General features: G+C 37.1%; 1 protein-coding gene and 1 pseudogene across 3 annotated transcripts in view; one reads left to right on the forward strand and one right to left on the reverse strand.

The window, feature by feature from the left end:
- The first annotated feature begins 296 nt into the window (after nt 1-296).
- LOC104025438 (beta-1,3-galactosyltransferase 2-like) lies at nt 297-1,458 on the forward strand (annotated as a pseudogene).
- Nucleotides 1,459-13,086: 11,628 nt separating this feature from the next.
- The window catches only part of KCNT2 (potassium sodium-activated channel subfamily T member 2), a 154,951-nt gene continuing 147,429 nt past the window's right edge, over nt 13,087-20,608 (reverse strand). For all 3 annotated transcript variants that reach the window (XM_075710612.1, XM_075710611.1, XM_075710610.1), the window contains 2 exons: nt 18,025-18,109; nt 13,087-13,198 (listed from right to left, as the gene is read on the reverse strand). In XM_075710612.1, the coding sequence (XP_075566727.1) occupies nt 13,087-13,198; nt 18,025-18,109 (197 nt within the window). The remainder of the gene's footprint in view (nt 13,199-18,024; nt 18,110-20,608) is intronic.

Consider the following 20,608-nt stretch of genomic DNA (forward strand, 5'->3'; position numbering starts at 1 on the left):
ATTTATCATACTGTATTTCTCCTAGGAAGAAAAGCCTGAAAATGAAATAATGAATTTTTTTTAGAGATTATTTTTTGTTTGCTTCTATGAAGATTTTTACAATTTTTATTCTAAGATGAAATAATGGGATACTTTTAATTAAAAAAAAAAGGGGGATCTTGAAGAATCAGAAGCCTGCAGATTGCTTTTATCTTCCTGTGTCACTGAGGAAAATGAATACAAATTAACTGCTCTTCTGACAAAATATCTGTCCCATTAAAACCCAGCTTTTTGCATATCCTCTCAAAGCTGCCAACATGTCCTACTGTAGTGGATTCTTCTCCTCTCCTTGTGATTGCACCAAGAGAAATGTTTTCCTGATTGCCTCCATCTCTTTTACAGCACTATATTTGATTTTCTATTTTTAAAATTCTTATAACCTTGCTGTTCTAACTGAAAGTAAAGTTCAAAACAATGATGACATTGAAGAAAAAGGTGTGCTTTTTACCAAAAAGTATGATAATCTTCAGATGGAAAGTGAAAATATTTTACATAAAAACATTATTTCAAAATTCAAACATTTCTTCTGGAAAGAAAATGGAGAACTACTATCTGAAAATGAGAAATTTGGGAATAAAACCAGATCCACTTCAACATGGTCGTTTGAATTCCTTATTAATGAAAAAAGGAAGTGTAAAGATAAAACATGTTTCTTGATATTGCTAATAGCAACTACAGCTGCTGAAATTCAGCACAGAAGTTCCATCAGATAAACTTGGGGAAATGAATCTGTGGTTCCAGGAATTGAGATTGTTCAGTTGTTTATGCTGGGCGTTGAGAGCAAGGGCCCAACTGAGGTCCTACTGAGAGAAAGTGAGCAATATCACAATATTATTCAACAGGACTTCCTGGACACTTACCATAACTTAACTCTTAAAACTTTGATGGGCATGAAATGGGTTGCCTCTTATTGCAGTGGTGCAAGCTTTGTTATGAAGACAGACAGTGATGTTTTTGTTAATACGATATACCTAATAGAAAAGCTCCTCAGGCCTCTTTCACCTCCTCCACAAAATTATTTCACAGGCTCTCTTATGAAAGGGCATAAGCCTATTTGGAATAAAGAAAGTAAATGCTACGTATCAGAAGAAGAATACCGAGGTGACAAATACCCTCCTTTTTGTTCAGGAACTGGCTACATCTTTTCTGGAGACCTGGCTTCAAAAATTGTCAGTGCTTCTGTAACAACAAAATTTATACATTTGGAAGATGTTTATGTAGGGCTCTGTCTTAATGCAAAGGGAATAAAGACAATACCTCCTCCTAGTCATTCATTATTTAACATATACAAGGTCCCATGTTCCCCTTGTCTGTACAATAATATAATTGCATCTCATCACACTCAGACAAATGAGTTTCTATTGGGAAACACTGCAAAAGAAGAACCACCCATGTCAGACAGAACAGAAAGGCCCATAGCAGAGAGTCCTTTCTTTCTTTGACAATGGACAAAACAGTAGATGTTTTCTTAAATCATCTACGTAGTGATAACTTTCAAGGTTCAGGGACATCCTGAATCAGGGACATAGTTTTTGTATTAGGTTGCATTCGAAGGATTTTTCTTCCATAAAGTAGGCTTTCTCTGTTGACTGAATACTGCTTGGTACCTTACTTTCTTTTGGATGAGGTGCCAATTAATTCTTATACTGTTTTAAAATATGGCAAGAAATCATATTAACTATACTGAAGAAAAAGCAATGAAGATGCTATGAAACTTAATTTTTCATTAACAAGTAATAATAAGTTAATGTGTTAATTTCATATTGCTCAGATGAAAATTAGTCTACGTACCATTACATTTACTCAGATGGCATTTCAAAGTGACTGAAGAAGAAAGCATACATGATATCCTATGCTGGAGAATTAGGGATAGAAATATGGATGGAAACTGCTGCTTTTTTTTCAGAAAATCTAATATTAGGATTTGCCAGGTCTCTATTAGTGCATGCAGCTGCTATTACTCTCTGTAGTCATATATACAAAGAACACCCCCCACACAAGATACCACTTAGTTGTTATTATGGAGATATAATAAACAAGAGGAAAATTAAAGGCTGATAGAGTGTTTTCACAGGAATGTATTAAATTCCATTTTGGGGTGCTCAGCCATGTACAAAATATCCTCATAGCTAAGGAAAAAATAAGATGATGCTTGATAACCTCGCAAGCTATAAGTTTCGGTCAAAATGTCTATGTAAGTAAATTACTTTCCAGATTTCTCTCCAACCAAGAATACAAATTAACTGCTACTCCCAATAAGAATTAAGAGACCTTTACAGTAATTACTGAGTGGCCAACTGGCTGGATTAATTGAATAGCTAGAAAAAAAGTACCTATAGCTTTGCAGGAAGCTTATCAGATGCAAGTGGAAATCAAAATGTCATTCACAGAAATACCAAATACTTCAGCTGGAGCTGAAGGGAGAAAGTGAGAATACAATATATGTGTCCCCACTGGCATTCTGTAAGCATACATTATGATGTTTAATAAAGAAACCTAATTGAATTATACGTCTTCCTGTGGCGAAAATAACCCTTTTCTGCAGTTCCTCAGAAAAATCCAAAATATACCTCTTTCAGGAAATTCACCTATAGAAATCAAGGTTATGGACTGAGTTTCCTTTTTTTCAGCAATAGCTTTTTGCGAGCAATAGCTTTGCTGATCTGCCCTGGGAATAGAGGTAAAGGTTGGTTTGTACTTTTCATCCCTACAACTAGAGAAAGCCCTGAGAAGCCTGGTCTGAGCTCACAGCTACCCCTGCTTTGACCAGGGGCATGGGGACTGGAGATCTCCTGAGCTTCCTTTCAAACAGCGTTATCCTGTGATCCTATGATTGTATGACATGATATGATTATAGGAACTTATCTGAAGCATGCTGAGATTCTGAGGGATTGCAGTGGTGCTTGGACAAGAACCAAGACACAGTCCAGTAATAATAATTCTTACAGGATGCTGCTTACTAGAGCTGACAATACTTGCTGATGCAAATTTTCCAATAAAGTCCAAAAAAGAGTGCTTACTTGGAGAAGTTTACTGAGTGTGTCAAATTGATAGCCTTATCTTTCATGTGTGGTTGGGGAACAGGCCGTAAGACAAATAGTGGGGCAGAAGCAGGGAAAGATACAGCTAACATGGATAAAGCTCCCTCAGGGCTTCGCTGGGTCCTCCACTATTGTTCTAAAATTTTAGTAAGAGTTTTACAGGATGTTGTGTTTAAAATATGGATCCGATTTTGACACAATATGTGGATGATTTGTTAGTTGCCATGGAATCTTGTATAGCTGACACCTGTACCTTATGTCAAGCAATGTAGTAAGCTGAACTGTGCAACTCTACTCCATTTACCTGGGGAAGGAACACCGCATCATGATTGTGCAGTCATAACCCATGAAGCTTAAAACAAAACAAAACACAACACCAAAAAAAAAGCAAAAAAACCAACAAACAAAAAAAACCAAAACCCTTGAGAATATTCTAATGGATGTGCCATTTCCAGATGCTGATCTTGAACTACGTGTAGACAGGTCCTTGCATTATCTGAACAGTAACCAAGTCAGAGGTTATTCAGTAACTACTGAAGTTAAAGTAGTGGAGGCTTCACTGCTCTGTCTCAAGTTAAGCGTGCAAGCAGCAGAATTGATTATGTTAACAAAGACTTGCCAGCTGTGAAAAGAAAAGACTATAAATATACCGATTCTCTGTTAGGCTTTTGGAGTCTGCCACACCACTGGGCAGTTATGGAAGCGATGAGGTTTTATAACTTCTGGTGGGAGTAAATACGGAACTGTTAAAAGCTATACAATTGCCAAAGAAAGGAGCGATCATTCCTCAGCCAGCCCATACTGGCGAAAGGACAAAATTGATATGCGTATTATGACTATGCAGTTAGAATAATGTGGGCTCTGACAAACAGGAATGCGTATCTGGCACCAGAAAGAGAGAACAAGCCATTAAATACTACTTTGTTTCCGCAATATGTTCTAAGCCCTTTCCAAACATTTTTATCTGTCCCCAGAACAATAATGACTCCTAAAAAAGTGAGTGAGATTTGATTCTATGTTAGTCATGGTACAAAAGCACTTGAAATTCATGTTTATATTGTTGTGCTTTAGGGAAATCTTTAAATTTTGTTTTGCAAATGAAATCAATATGCCCTGTGTAAGACATGATGCTGATTCTTGAAGGGTGGCTGCAGACACAGGTGAGTCTTCTGATTGGGGTGATTTACAAGCAGTCATGGCAGAGGCTGTGATCCCTGCAGGAGAGGTTTGAGCTGTGTAGTCCTCTCTCCTCTGGACCAATCTCTTTTCAAGAAAGTCTTAACTATATCAGAAGTGCTCTTACTGCTGTGGGTGGAAGGATATTGGAAAAATAACTTTTCTGCATCAGGTTCCTGTATTCAGGTAAGACTAATCTCAGGAAATGCAAGCCCAAGATTACCGTTTTCCAGTTTGATGTTGGCTGGTAAAAATGTAGTATGTTTTGCAACCAGAAATAATTTAAAGCTATGTCTGACAAAGCTAACTGATAACTGGATTTTGTTATTGCCTTTATGGTTGCTGGCATGTTGCTTACTATTCTGCTTGTCAGTACACAGAACTAAAGGAAGCTGTATTTTAGATTTGGTGTCTTGATCTTTATCTTAGGGACTTCTGTACTTTAGAAGCTGTTGGAGAAGGGTATAAAACTTCAGGCTAAGTTTTATCTGATTTAGGACAACCGTTTGTGTAGTTCAGTGTCTAGAGATATTCCCTTTGGCCATTCCCTATTCAGCACAGTTTTGTTTTTCTGATGGATGCATTCATCCAAAGCACAGAAGAAAAAAAAAAAAAAACAGTGCAGTGTGATTAAAAAGTAATCTCTTGCATCAGATATTATATTGATTTGCACTCATAATTGGGGTTGTTTTCCAAACATTTGTATAACATTTTCAGGTGACCAGAGAGTTGTTCTTCTGCTGCAGTATATTCCTCTTCCTTGAAGATACAAGAATAAATTATTTGAAGATGTTAGCCTGAAAACTGAAGTTGCTTGATACAGAGTAGTATTTTATATATGCTAGAAACACTGCAAGAGCATAGCAAAAGTGTAGTGGTTGTCTGGTATGCTGAATGCCTCCAAGACCCGTGGATTATTTGAATTCTTTGATCATTGGTTCCATTTAATAAAAAAGCTTATAGCTAGCTTATCACAGTTGGTTGGTCTTCAGCTGTATTGAACTCTTATTTTATGCAAATTCACAAATTCCTTAAATGCTTTTAGAAAATGTTTATTGCCTCTCCCATAAAGTGGTGGTGGCTGTGCAAACAGTAGCGCTTCAGATGGCAATAATGAAATGATACTAGGGGTGGAAGTTGTGGATTATATATAAAACTCGTATGTAGCTGCAGTACTGTTGCTGAGGAACATTTTAAAGAAGTCAAATCCATAACGAGGGAAGGTAAATAAAGCATCTGTGTATGTTTCCAGCCATCACTTGTACCTTGATCTAGTCTGTCTCTTTTTTTTTTTTTTTTTAAAGCTGGTAATGAGGAAGTTCCATATAGCAATCTAAGGACTTTCCTGCAGAAACAAGCCCTGTTAACAGTTGAAGTGGTTAACATCATGTCTTCCCTGCCCTGCCAAGCTAAATTTAAAAGGAAAAAAAAAAAAAGCCAAAGGAAACTACACCTATCTTCTGTTTGTCTACTGGGGTGTGAAGCTTCTCTGGTCTGCAGCTGGTCTGCACTGGCCAGCTGATTTGCACAGAGGAATTTAAGTAGCATCTTAGTGGGAATACCTAGCAACTGAGATGAATTTGAGAGAGAGGTCCATAGCTTAATAGAGCACCAGGCTGTAAGCAGTTACAAATGCTCTGGATTTTGTATGTCTTTTGTTTTAGAATAGTGCCCCTTGTCATTGGGAGAAGGGGGTTGGGACTTTGACTGGGGCAAGCCTAAGTAATTTGTAAGCATTGCTCAAACTGCTTCTGTGACAATTCCCTTGGGTTAGAATTGGAATCTTACCCAGATGTACAGCGTAAGATTTTCTTCAAAAGGACTGATGTCCTGCAACAGCTTCCTGGTTCAGCTGCCACCTACTTGCTGGTATGTAGAAGACCCATCTGGTGACTTGTAGTTCCTGAGGTCTCAAAATGTTCTTCTGCTTAAAAGCTTCTGCACTTGGTCACATCTTCCTTCTTGGTTCTCCATTTTGTTATTTTGCTGTAACTATGTTGAGCTTTTTTCTTGCCTTTTTTTTTTTTCCCTCCTCGTAATTTATACAAGTGTATATATTTTTGTGAGATGTTTTCAACAGATGTTTGTAGCTTACAGACAGATGGTGATGCCTTGTTCTAATAACAAGACTGTTTCCAGACCTTCTTATTTGAAGTCTCATCCTGCATGTGTGGTTGGAGAACAGGCCCTAAGACAAATAGTGGGGCAGGAGCAGGGAATACCTGACATGAGACTCACATCTAAACCCCGGTGGAATGTAGCTTTCTAGCAGTTTTGCATTGTTAGAATTTCAGTGATCATACATACAGACACTGTGAGAAACCTCAAGTTCCTTAGCAGTGCTGCTTTGACCTCTGCTTAACTAACTGTTGACACAAACAGAACTTTATATGCATTGAAACAATTATACTTACTAAGTTCGGCTTTGCTGAAGTGAGGATTACTTTGTCAGGCAGTAGTTGGCTCCAATATGAATTTAGATAGATAACTTATTAACTTTCTGGTTAGCATAGTGGGATATGGGTATATTTTAAATATAAGAAGGCTTCTAATGTTTATTCCATTCATCATTGTCCATGGTTCTAAGTGTAAGGAGCACCTATGAATAATGTATTTAATAGAATAGTACTTTGATCTAACCGATTTGTCTGGATGACTTATAGCTGCCTGTAGATTCTTATGCTATATGTGTATAGAAACTGTAGTTGTACTAGTTTTCAATAGTGGAATAACTAGGGCTAGAATCAATGGTGTGTTCTACATCATTTCCTCCACTAAATTTCTTGCTTTGGAATTAACTTCTACTTTCTGTAATATTTATATAAAAACCTGTAAAAATCAAAGATCTCTGCATTTCAGCCATTATTCTGATTTGTGATTATGATTGTTTCTTAGATTGCCTAATCCCTATTAAAGCTTTCTGAGGACTGGCCAATGTCCCCCCACATGCACATTTTACCCTGATTGCTGAGAGTTTTGCTGCAACTTCAATTCTATGATCATTCTTAGTTCAAAGACATCATTTTGATGTTCAAAATAGACTCTGAGTTCATGCTGTTGAGCGTGCTGTAGATCAGAAAACCTAAAACTTGAAGAAGCTGATGTAGATACCATATGCTTGATATTTCTTACACAGTGTTGTTGAGAAAATGTGTCAAACCATGCCATGTTTTGAACTAGATAGCCCAAGACATTGCACACCATGTGAATGCTATGCCGGTCTGCCTGGTGTCTAATCCACCCAAGTGGTGATAAAAGTTCCTGAGAGACAAGAATCTTCTCAAAGCACTTCCTTATTCCTTTTAATGTATTTTCTTTATTTGAGTTAGGTAAGGAAGAGTCACTCAGGAGAAAGTCAGCTCTTTTTGTATTTGTCAAAAAAAAAAAAGTGACAATTTTCAAGTTTTCATTGGAGAAATGTAAAGCAAGCATTGAGTCAGCTTGGGGGGAGGAATGGAACAAGAACAAGTGTCTTGGCCATTATTTCTTTATCTGAGGAAACATAAGTCTAGAGAACCATCCTGGTTTATAGTGCTAAAAAGATAATGTTACAAAAATACCTTTCCCTAACCATTATATCATAGAATTGTTTAGGTTCAAAAAGACCTTTAAGATCATCCAGTCCAACCATTAACCTAACATTACCAAGTCCACCACTAAACCAATTAAGGGTAGAGTAGCAATTTCATGTTTCCTGGCTTGGTGGCTGGATTATTTATAATGAAAGTAAAAACTAGGAATCATTAAGGTTGGAAAGGACCTCTAAGATCATCAGTCCAATCATCAACCCAACACCACTATGCCCACTAAACCATGTCCCAGAGTACCATGTCTACCCATTTTTTGAACACTTCCAGGCATGGTGACTCCACCACCTCTCTGGGCAGCCTGTTCCAATGCTTGACTACCCTTTCCGTGAAGAAATTTTTCCTAATATCCAATCTAAATCTCCCCTGTCGCAGCTGGAGCCCATTTAATTGCTACACAGTTGCCAAAGAAAGTAGCAATCATTCCTCAGCCAGCCCCTACTGGCGAAAGGACAAAAGAAGAAATAGGAAATGATCTATAGAAGTTTTACTATTATTACTAATCGGTAGTGTGGGTGTTGGTGACCAGTCAAATCATGTTGTACCTGAATGCTTTAAAGGTATGAGCCCTATGTAGAACCACATTTGGGGTGCCCCAATTTGGCTGGGAGACATCATGCACATGAATAAGTATTTACTCTCTTAATTCTATGCTTTGTGTCCCAGCCTCTTTCCTCGGCTGGCATGGGCCAGTTGCAAATTTTCGTAACAGTATACAGTCTAGATTTTATAGAACAAATAGAAAACTGTAGCTCATAGAAATGTCAAATGCTTGTTTTTAACTTTATAAAGCAGAAATATTTGCCTTTTTAAACTTCTTGAGAGGCTGTGGGAGTTTATGCTTGTGTTGAATTACCATTACTGACAGCATTCTTGCATTAGTAGTGTAGGCAATAATGAAGTATATAATACAATCATCATTAATATAAGAAAAGTCTTGGTCATATCTCATAACTTAATAAGAATTAATAACTCTTTTCCTGTCTCCCTGCAATGCATATTCTGCATCAAGCACAAGGAACAGTGGCTGAAAATTTGAAGGGCAGCTCTTTAGACATCTATTCAATGTATGTTTGTTTCAAAGTGTGGTGGGTTGTTTCTAATATAATATCAAGAATATGCAACAATATTTTGTGCAGATTGCTTTATTTTACAATTCTGCATTTATATCACTGCCTTGAAAAAGTATTTTTTTATAACCTTGTACAACTTGATGTCACTACACGGTGCTGCTTTTTTATTAATTCATTTCCAGATTGTAGTGACTGATTTCCCTCAGATATCAAGTGGAATTCAATGCAGCAAAACCTCATGCATCAGTGCTCCAAAATTACAGAACAGTTGCTGTCAGCCCTAGCTGCCTGGAAACTACAGAATTGTGTGTTACTTCTGGTGCACTTGATGTCATTTCAGTTTTCCTCCACTGCTGAAGCCTGAAATTTATTTGTTCTTTAGCATTTTATTGGTGCATTGGTAAACAAAGATGTATAAGAAATGCTCAGTAATATATATACTTGTATACTTTAAAGTTGTCAAAGAGTAGTTGTAGTAGGAAGCTGTTTGTGGGAGTGGAAATATGTATGCTGGGAAATAAGTTCTTTTCCAAGTCTAAATGTCATGAAAACTTCACCAACTCATTCCACTGCAGGTCTTAAAAACTCAAGCTGTATGCTTTCTACTTTGTATGTGAATTAATTTATGTTCTGGAACTGGAGTGAAATAGTTAACGGGACACACTGCATTCCACTGATACACTTTTTGTGAATTTTTATTGCAGATGAGGTAACATGTTTTCATAGGTAGGTCTTGCTTTGCTGGAGAACTCCCTTGTGAGAATGAAGTAATTATCATCTGCTATCACTTTCTTTGCTGGGATTGTGACATTGTGTACCAAATTGCTTGGTATGTGTTAAGGTAGTGTTGGGGAAGATGGGCATCTCTGAGTTATTGGTAGAAGTGAGTCAGGAAGAAAAAATACATACAGTTAAGCACAGATTGAAATAATCGTGTGTGGGGTGGTTTTTTTTTTTTTTTTTTCATTGAGAGAAACAAATATATGTTATCTGGCTATCTGACCTTTGACACCTGGTTTAGGATTAAATTTCTTGCTTATGTCATTGATCGTAGCTCTAAATTTCTCTGTCTACTGAGTGAACTAAGACCAGACCAAAGTCCTCTGTTCAACAGTCATTTGGACCTGCTGATTCCAGAAATTCATCATTCTTCTCCAGCACCAAGCATAGAGATTACTGTTCCTCAATCTGGTCTCCAGTCCAGCTAGACTTGTATTATGTTTCTGAAAATAACGATGAGAAGAAAGCATGTGAACGTAACATTGCCTGCCATTAAAGAATCACCTCACTGGCTACCAAAGACATATGCGCACTGTCTCATTCAGTGTTAATGAAGGGGTGCTTAGGATGGTTCTTGAAAGGTCTAAATCCCACTAGAATGGGGTCTGTCTGTAAAGATATGCCAGAGTGAGCAAAGCTGTTCTGCTTTCAACATGAAAGGCAGTCTGTTTTGAATAACAGAACTTTGGTATATTATTCATGGGTTATTAGAACTTCTGCTTCATAAGAAGCCGCTGTTAAGTTTTTATTACCTTGCTTGTCTTCCAGCAGATCCTGAAGAGAACTAAGTATTTTGTACAGAAAGATTGCCTTTCATTCATTTTAGAGATTGCAAGTGTCTCCAGCTGTCTTTGTGTTTGCTTAGCAAATCTTCTGGGGCTAATGAGCAATTAGAAATTCATTAAGCCTGGAGAAATACCAGGTCACATTCCATGCTACTATTCAACCCTAGCTGAGCAGCAATTCTGCTGAGTTGGGTGGGAAAATGGATACACCTGACTGCTTGTTTCTACTGCTTTATAGGCTGTTAAATGCAAGACATCAAGTCCTAGCTACAGATCCTTGTGGCAGAGAGTCCTTAAATCTGTGGTGGGTACTACAGGCAGTGTACAGGGAATGCCTGTGAACAGTGCGTGAATTGCACTGAAAGCAGAGTATCTAGCTTGCCAGCTGAAGGGTAGGCATGTTTCTGGAATCCTGTCTGCCTACTTGAGACTCTGTTAGAAAGGCCTTCAGTATGAAACAAAGGATCCTCCTAATATTTTGGAGTGAACACTTTTAAGAAACTTGTATGTTTTTGAAAATATTCAACTGGAATACAGTCTTCTCACTGAAAGCATTAAATAGGAAGTTATTCATGCTGCACATGCAATCTTTTTTGGGATAACTTCTATGAAGGTCTTGGACAAGATCCTGTACCATATACTGTTTTTTAAAAAACTGTAGACTTCGGTCTGCACAGCTGTTTGTATTGCTTTTTTTTCTTTTCCACAGTAGCCAGAGAGAACATTTGAAACACTTTGTCTTTACCTGTGAATAATTTGATAAATGACTAGTGTGTGTGGAAAAACACTGAACAATAATGCACTCTATTGCAGAATCACCGAAACCCTTCTGAACCATGATGCTACTTTAATATGTCAATATAAAAAGAATTGCTGAGAAACCCTACTTTCCAGTTATCCTTTTTCCTTTTAAAACCAAGAGTACCTTGGTTTTCTGATGGCTTCAGGCCACTCTGAGATCTTTGTGGGTTTTTTATAATTGTGGCTTTAGGATTTCTGACTTAACATGGAACAGATTAGTTAGGTTTTGGAAGAATTAAGAGGGAGGAGTAATAGCAGAACTGTTGTCATTCCTAATATGAATGTGACTTGATTTCAACATCCTTACAAAGCTGATAAGCACACTCACATCCATGAGTTGTTCACTGGGCAACTTATTTATTTCTGAAAAATAAAATACTTGCAGTTGTTCTACCAAATAATATAGAAGAGAATATAAACAATTTTGACTGAATTTTTGTACATGTAGGACATCAAGGGAATTCAAAGAAAAATCAGCTCTTTCATTGTAGGTACCTGCCAAATTTCTTGTACCAGTTCTATATAGATAATTGTAACAGTAGGGTTTTTTACCTTTAGCATGCTCTTCCCTCTTTGTGACAGATGGCAAAGCAAGAATGTGATTTTTGGAAGATCATGTACAGGCATGCTTAATTCCATAGAAAGCTTGACTAATTGTGGCATTCTTGTATGCGTAGACTAGAGATTCTGTAGCAGCTTCAGATGTTTCATACGCTAGCAGATGCTTTCTTGTGTACTTAATGCCAAAACGGAGTCTTCAAATCCGTGGTGCTTTTTCGTGTAACGTGGCATTACATTTCTTTTATGGAATGGGTTATAAATTTCTTTAATTTTCAATGTAATACATAATTTCATATGAAAATGTAATACATTTGAGTAATCTGAATGACTGGGCGTGTACATACTTTGGACAGTTGTAGTTCTGGCATGCTCATGGGAATGGGAAGGACTTGTGGTATGAATCGCTCCCTAAAGGGATGCTCTCATTTTTGTGTCATAACCTATTCAGGCTTCTGTTGACAAATTCACTAAGGTTAAAAGGCTTGTATTTCACCTGAGCTACCATTGTTTGCGGCTTCACACAGATAGTACCTTCCCAGTTTTTGCATGTGGGGGGCTGCCTGTGTGAGATGATAGGGACTGTCCTCCTCTGAGCTAATCATGTAGTGGATATGCCTCAGATATCAACCTCTATGGTGTGATGAGGCTGTGTCATTACAACCTGATCTGTGTAAACCCAGAGAACTAAAACTCAAGTCCTGGAGGCTAAAAGGGGACTGAAACCAGCCTGTTCTAATACAAATGGGTGACAGGCCGAGATTGAAAATTTTCTCAAAGGCTGGATTCTTGACATGCAAAGCCTCGTTGGCACCTTTAGGTATTAACATATTTTCTACTACAAATTATGCATGGTCTCTCTACAGGCATCAGATAATCTTTACTGATGTAGGTCAGAAGCTTAGTCACTGACATGCTGTCACTTTGATAAATACGCTTAGAAGCATCTAAGCAAACCACATGATGGAATCTGTCACTTTTTAAATCATTTGTTCATATTGGTTAAATAGTTATAGGTATCACAATTCTGTTAAGCTGACAAAGTTCAACTACCATATTGAATGGGCCACAAGCCTGACAATCCCTTAAATCAGAGTTTCTAGACACCACACTTCGAAATTTGGTCACTTATCCACTGTCATTTTGTTTCCAAAATCTGAATAAAATGTATCACTCAGTTTTCAAAATGTTTAGTGGAAACAACATGTGTATAAAATTGTCTCTTAATTTTGTGATGAGTTACATATCAAAGCTGTGTTTCCTCCCTGGTGTCTTGTCCCACTGCATTGCAGAAGCTGTCTTTTCGGATGGGTGCAGTATTTGGAACATAAGCCAATGGATCAGGTCGGATCAAGTATCTATAAAAAGAAATTACAACTCTTATTACAAAGACTTGGCACAAGCAAAGATAAAATAAGTGCATATAGTTTTAATGTTGAAAACATCTGAGGAAGACTTGGAGACTTATTTTGAAGGTGCTTGGTCTGTTAGGTAACTTGGACACTTGGGTAACACCACTCACTTTAGATGCTAATAATAAAGCTTTTCATGTTTTGTCTGCTTAGATGTTATCTATACGTATTAGGCACAGCTAAACCTTAATTTTGACTAACAGCTCCTTTGCCAAGTAACTCCGTATTTCTTTATGCATCTCCTTTATTCATTATGCCTTAAAGGGACAACCAGTCCACAGAGTCATTTCTAAAAGAATTTTGTGAGAAAACAATGGATAATTCTTGTCACTGTGCTCAATAAATAAAAAGCCTGATGTTGATAATCTTGGTGTAGGCTGACAGTCTGGAGATGGACCCTTATTCTAGGAACTTCTAGTAGATCCAAATACTCGAGAAAAATGCCTCATGAGTTTGAATCTAAGTTTGAGATGTTTAAAATAACTGCTTTTCTTAGGGTAAGGATGGAAGAGCTTCCCATTAATTTGTAAGTGTAAATTCTGCACTGTTTTGTCAGCTGTCTCAAGTGACAAACTATCTGATCTGAGACAGCTTTTTGGATTGACACAGTAGCAGCTTTGTGCTGCTGCAGAACTAACATTGCAGTGTTCTGAACTTTCAGTCAGTGCTTTCCAGTGCCACTGCGCTCCTAAAGAGAAGACAGATAACTATATTCAATCCCAGCATCTTAAACTTGTCCAAAGATGAGCAGTACTCTTGAAACCACTGGAAATTTTATTTCAAATCCTGCTTTTGACTGGGTGGTCTTTTGTTTTTTGGGGGTTTTTTTTGGTTGGTTGGTTTGGTTTGGTTTTTTTTTTTTTTTTCAAAGAAAGAAAAATGAAATGCAGGAAAAGGAAATGTGAAAATCCTTTCTGTCATATGTTCAGAAATATTGGCGCCACATGTCTGTCCATCTCCTCATCAGCCAAATGAAAATGCTTAAATACCCAAATAGAGATCAGGTGCATGCTGTGTGGTGCTTACAAAGATCTACTGTATTACTTTGCAGTGGCCCTGAAGAAAGTTTTCGTTTTTACAGGCCATGAACTTCTACCATTTGGTATAATGAGTATGTTTTGCTCCAGACTTAATTAAAACACCCTGAAAAATTCTTCAACAAAATGCAAAATGGCAAATCCTGATTAACTGAAGTAACATGTTCTGTAGGGTATGAGCAATCACTGTCATAGTTCCCACAGAACTACTGCATCTGTTTTCAGCTCGCGTAGTAACAGACCATTCCTGGCTCCTCAAAGCATGGGCTTCTGAGTCCATGGGCCATTGGTTTTATGGTGGATACCCAAGAGAATGGCCTGATCTCCATGTCTTGGAAACACCACCTGCTTCTGTCACTTTTTCTAATGTTTCTCCTTCTGTCAGGGCTAAAATAGAATAGCAGTGTTTTCTCTCTCTCATCGAGTTTGTTGCTACAAATAGCTTGAACTTGCTTGTGTAAGAAAACAGTTGACTTAAATATGGGATTAAAAAAAAAATCTACTTGTACTGTTCCTATCTAGATCATGTTCTCACTGTATTTATTTGTTTAAAGTCAGACTTATTGCCCTCTATTTATAATAACCGATATTTACGTTTACTCCAAAACAACCTATGCATTTTGCGGATCCAGCCAATGAAACTGAGGAGTAGTGGAAGAGTGCTCTATTCTGTTCACCAAATCTAAATGAAGCATGCTTAAACACATGAAAAAATCTTACTTTTCTTGCCTGATTTTTTTCTTGTTAGGAATAAGTTTTCTTAGATTTGAGGGGAAAATTCAGGTATTTCTGTATTCCCCCCCCCCCCTTTTTTTTTAAACTAAAGACTTGTACTTGAAATATGTAATTCACAAGTCCTACGTCACAAATAATTCTGTAATAAGTAAATCACAGCATCCCTTAAGTAAAAATGAACAAGACTGTTACAATGATAAACCTTGATAAAATTGTAAGAAGCCTGAGTATATGACTAGAGCCTTGAGGGTTTATAACTGGCTTGATGTCACAGCTGCCCAATCCCAGTGGTCACCTTCTTCCCTTAAGCATGTCTGGAGCAGTACTGCATAAGCAATTCCTATGTGTGATCTTTGGATGTTACTGCAGATTGCTGAAAATTGGAACTCCCAGTTGCAACTCTTGGAACTGAAACTGAAACTTTGAATTTGATGTTTTTATAGGGCATCATCAACACCAATCCCGAAGCAAATAAGGAGACTCTTAGCTTCCAGGAAAAAAAAACCCAAAACATGTCAAAGGAACAAACAGCCAGTAGTGGGGTTTTGGTTTTGTTTGTTTTGGGGGTTTGTGGTGTTTTGTTTCTTAGTTTGGGTTTTTTTGTTTTGTTTTGTGGTATGTGTGGTGGTGTTTTTGGTGATTTTTTGTTTTGTTTTTTTAAATAAGGAGTGGGTCAGTGCTAGCAACAGAATGTATTGTCCTAATTCTGGAATGAAATAGAACAAGGAGTGTTACTGCAAGATCCATTTGCAAGTACTAAACTTTGATAGAGAAAAAGAACATCATGCACTGCTTAGAGTCAAAATATTAAATGTTTTGGTACAAAAATCTCATGGCTATAGAATGAAAACACCTCTATTCAGTACCTGCTTCTTAAGGCAAACAGGCTAGATGAAATACGGAGTTATTAAGGCAAAGTCTGAACACATCACTTGAAATGTAAGTGTTTTTGTTTTTACTGTTCAATGAGGACAGTGAGACCACTGTCCTTTAAGCTCCATCAGGTCAAGATACTAAACACTAGCTTGCAAGGCTAACAAATGCAAAGACTAACAAGAAAGCTTTTTGAGCAAGCAACAGCTGCGAATGCTGCTTTGGGTGCAATCTATCTCTAAAAGCTGAGAAAATTTCCTCCTATGCTGGTTCAGGGTTGTATGTCACCTAATATACCCACGATAAATTACAAATATAACGGGATCATTGTGAATGTAAAAGACTTAAAGTTGTATAAGCCTGGAAAATCAGAGAATGAAGGTTGCATCTATAGGACTTAGAAGCCAAAACATCACTTTATCATAGATGTGCACAGAAATATGTGGTTTGGATAAGGATAAGCCATGTTGGCATAAAAGTGCAGCTAACAAGTGTGGTGAAAGACTAACCAGCTGGAGGAAGTCTGCAAAATACATTGAGAAGGTGAGGAAAAAAAAATATAGGAGGACTAGCCTTCCATCTTGTCAGCAGGAAGGACAAATAGAAAAAGCTTTTTACCTGCTCTGGGATTTGTGACTAAGAGAACTGTAGAAAGAGACAACCTCTTCTTCCTTGCCTCTCCACTAATAATCCCGCATTGCATGAGGGTGAACTGGCTGCCTTGTCAAGAGAACTATAATCAGATAGGGTAGTAATCTGGGTTATTAAAGCATTAACTGTTATCCAGATACAAGGATCGTGTTCCTTGTGTCAGGTTTAAAAAAGAAAAAAACAGTTCTGAGCTTAAGCTGACATACAGACCCACTCATTAAGCATTAGGAAATGAGCATACCTCAAGCTAGGTAACAGTATGTGTGCATTTACAGGTTAAATATGTTTAGGTAGCACACTACAAATTCAGTACCACTGCAAAATTATGCAGTATTGGATTGCTGAGTACCTTTGTTTTTGCAAAGAAACAAAAATGGAATGCAGGACACCTAGTCCACCTAGACAGACTAGGTAACAGTATGTGAATTTACAGGTTAAATATTAGTACACGTCACACTGGAGTTCCACAACAATGAGAATAGTATTCCAAATAATTTCAACACATTTTATATGGATTGCCTTTCCTGTTTGATACAGTGAATATTATACTACGCTTTTCATATACTACAGCACTACAAAGCACTATGATGATTTTGTTTTAGCATCATGACGGCTAATAGTTCAAACAGCTCTGCTCCTTGTGAGCAAGCAACGAGGTGGGTCAGCACTGATGTGGAGAACCTTGCACTACTGGGCTATGTGGTTTCTTTCCTGTGGAGCAGATGGGGCATGTTAGTACAGCGAGGCAGGGGCAGGAGAGGTTAGAGGAGGAAGTGGCTCAAGACCTTAACACAGGAATCGCATCAGACTTCAGTATGAGACAATGCTAGACAAAAATCCTTGACTTTCAAAACTTTCTTGACAGTTCAAATTTGTGTTCACTTTTTTCTCCTTTTTTATGTAGTCTGCAAAATTCCTGGTAAGCAAGTGAAAAAAATTTCCTGTGTTAAGGTTCTGTCATTTGTATTTGAATTATCTTAAGCATGAATATCACATGATATTCAGGGAAAGACCGCTGTTTACTTTAATGATCTTTGAATCCATGTAATAGAATTCCATTTGAAAACATTGATTTTTTGAAGGGTTGATCTTTCTATTAAGACCAGGTAGCTAAATTATAATCAAGAATTTAATGAGAATATTAATTCTGTGAAGCTATCCAACAGGCTTGGTTAGATTATTTTTTTAAATGCACAGAGTAAGAGGAGGATGAGAGAATATGGAGGTAAGAGTATTATTAACATATGTATTATATATTTACATGTGTATTTTAAATTGATACATATATACGTATAATTAGGTGTCTATTTAAATAGAAGTCTCCATATTTTTATTTTTGGCAGGTGCATGGGAAAGTTTGGAGTTCTTTTCCAGCAGAAAGATAATAAAATAAATTCAGGTATAAAGTGCAAACAAGAAACTTTGCAGGTCTTGTGATTTTTTTTTTTGTTTGTTTTTAAAAGTGCTTTAACTTACACTATATCGTTCAGCTCTAATCTTGTATCTGGAGAAGGATTGATCAGGATGTAAGAAAGGGTGTTCTGATGATCATTCATTTCATCTGGAGGGAAAAAAAAAAATAACCCATACCAAATTAATTATATTTACAAACAAATTTTGAAAAGCATGCTTTCTGACAAACTAATTTCATAAAAGATCATCTTTGGTTCATAGAGTTGTCAAAAAGTGTCAAGTGTCAAAGTGATTTCAAATGTGTTTAGCAACTTCTTTTCAACTGTACTTGAATTGGAACTATTTGACATAGCATCTTTTGAGTTATCAGCTCTCAAAATACCCTATTTTCGTTCTGAATGTTCTAAAAATGTTCTCTTGCAATTTTTTTCAGTCATAGCAATTCTGAATGCAACCCAATTTTAGTGTAATTTACCAACCTGTCATGCGGCTTCTGTTAGTATGTGGGAAGTAGGGACTTCCATCCTCAGTTGGCATTGAGTTCAAGTCATAAGCAAGATTAAATGCAGGTGTACGGCATTCTCATCCATTTCCAGATCTGGTCAATATAAACCTTTTTCTCCCTTTCCTGATTTATCTAGTAAGCATTTTCCTTTTATCACCTGTGCCAGTGGATTGAAATGTGAATGCTGTATAAACGGAAATTAGTATTTATTTCTTGCATTTTTGACTATTCTTCTAATGGTATGTTGCAAATGAAGGCTGACAGAAAATATTTTTTTTTTTTTTTAAGGTTTTTGCCTAGCTGAGTGTCGCTACACTTTTCATAGAATCATAGAATCATTTAGGTTGGAAAAGACCTTTGTAGCTGTCATTGCAGTATCTTTCTTTTAGCTTTCTCTTGGTATGCTTCCTGGGGTGCCGCAGTATGCTTCCTGGGGTGCCGCAGTGAGACTAATTTTAATTTGATAGGACTAAAAAGGAGAGGCATATCTTCTGAGTTAATCTCTCTGTTCAGCATTTTAGGGAAAACAATTTGAAAAAGAACAGCCCCATTATAGTTTCAATGCAGTTCCTAAGTCTTTTGTTAATGAAGTATTCTTGATATACTGTCTGTATGTTAAAAATTACTGTATTGGGTATTTTCTAGTATGTGTAATTTTTCTACATGCTTGTATCACATATTTGCACCACCATAAGTACTTCTGTCCAGAAAACAATTAGATAAGCTCACACACACTCTTAGTATAGGTGCAGTTATACAGCTAAAATGGTGTTTTACAATACAGCTTATTTCTGTAAGGTGGAACTGATGCAAAGTACTGCGACTAGTTATACAAGCACCTGTACCACCATACTAACATCATCACATCTCTGCTAGAGGCTTGCATAGTCAAAACTGTGTTGTGTCTCAGTTGGCTTAAATGAATTCACAGTTAATTGAATTTAAATTTAGAGGTCTTGAAGGTTATTAAGTTAACAATGTAAAAAAGGACACTGAAGATGTGAAATTGGCTTTAGAGATCATCCCCATACATGGCGATACATAACCAGCTGTGATTTTTATTTCCTGTTTGGTTGGTGGTTTTTTTTTTTCATTGTTCCCCACACATGCAGAGAGATTGTACTAAGGAGGATGTTTAACTTCTGCAGGAAGCTAACTGGCACGATTGATTCCTGCTAGTTTGAAAGAACAGGGAGATTTACAAGTTTCTATTCCATGTTTAACGTGTGGTGGGATGAGTGGGGGGGAGTGAGCTAGCTCTGAAAGGGGGTGAAAGGCTTCTGAAATTTCTTTCTGAATGTGAGGGAGGGTGGAGAGATGGCAGTGGGAATGCGACAACCTAGATTTGCAGCTGACTGCATGTGTAAAACTGGTTTGTGGTTCTTTGAGGGTTTTTTGTTTTGTTCCTTTTCCCCAGAATGTGGGTGTTCCTGGGGTTGTAAAAATAGAAGCTTTCTTTATAATGAGGCATATCTGCAAGAAAATAGGTAAGCGATCATGAAAATTTATAAATTGGAATCAGGGCAGATAAATGTAATCAGGTGAAGCATTTACCTGTCAAGATTTTGCTGTTCTGCAGATGGTATATAATCTTCCTAAATTTAAATAATGAAATGAACGTTTGCTGTTGGCTTTTAACTAGGATTTTAAAATAAAAGCAGGAATACAACAAAGTTTTCTTGTTACTTGTATAAATATGAATCAAACTTACAAAACTTCTTTGTGCTTGATCAAATGTTATTGTGGCCTGTGTCACTCCTGGAAAATATTTAGTCCTGAATCTTCCTGCAGAGAGTCATTTAGTATCCACAAAGAAAGCAGGAATAGTAATTACCCAGTTGGAGTGTGGGATAAAGAGCTTGTATTTACATACCCAGTTTGTAAAGATTCAGCAAAACTATAGCCATGTATTCTGTAGCAGCCTTCTCTCACAATTAAGTCAATTTTGTATCAATAGAAACAATAAGAACTACTGTCAGGTAGTACATTGCTATTAGCATCAAAAGATGTTTTGACCCTGCATTAAGAATACATGTAGTTAAAAGGGACAAATAAAAATATCTGTTCTGCAGGAAATACCACATTCACCTTCAGTTAATGGATAGTTTAGGGATAAGTCAAATTTTAAAATAACTGTGTTGA

The sequence above is a fragment of the Pelecanus crispus genome, chromosome 5 (genome assembly GCF_030463565.1).
Source record: "Pelecanus crispus isolate bPelCri1 chromosome 5, bPelCri1.pri, whole genome shotgun sequence".
In the NCBI taxonomy this organism is placed as follows: Eukaryota; Metazoa; Chordata; class Aves; order Pelecaniformes; family Pelecanidae; genus Pelecanus; species Pelecanus crispus.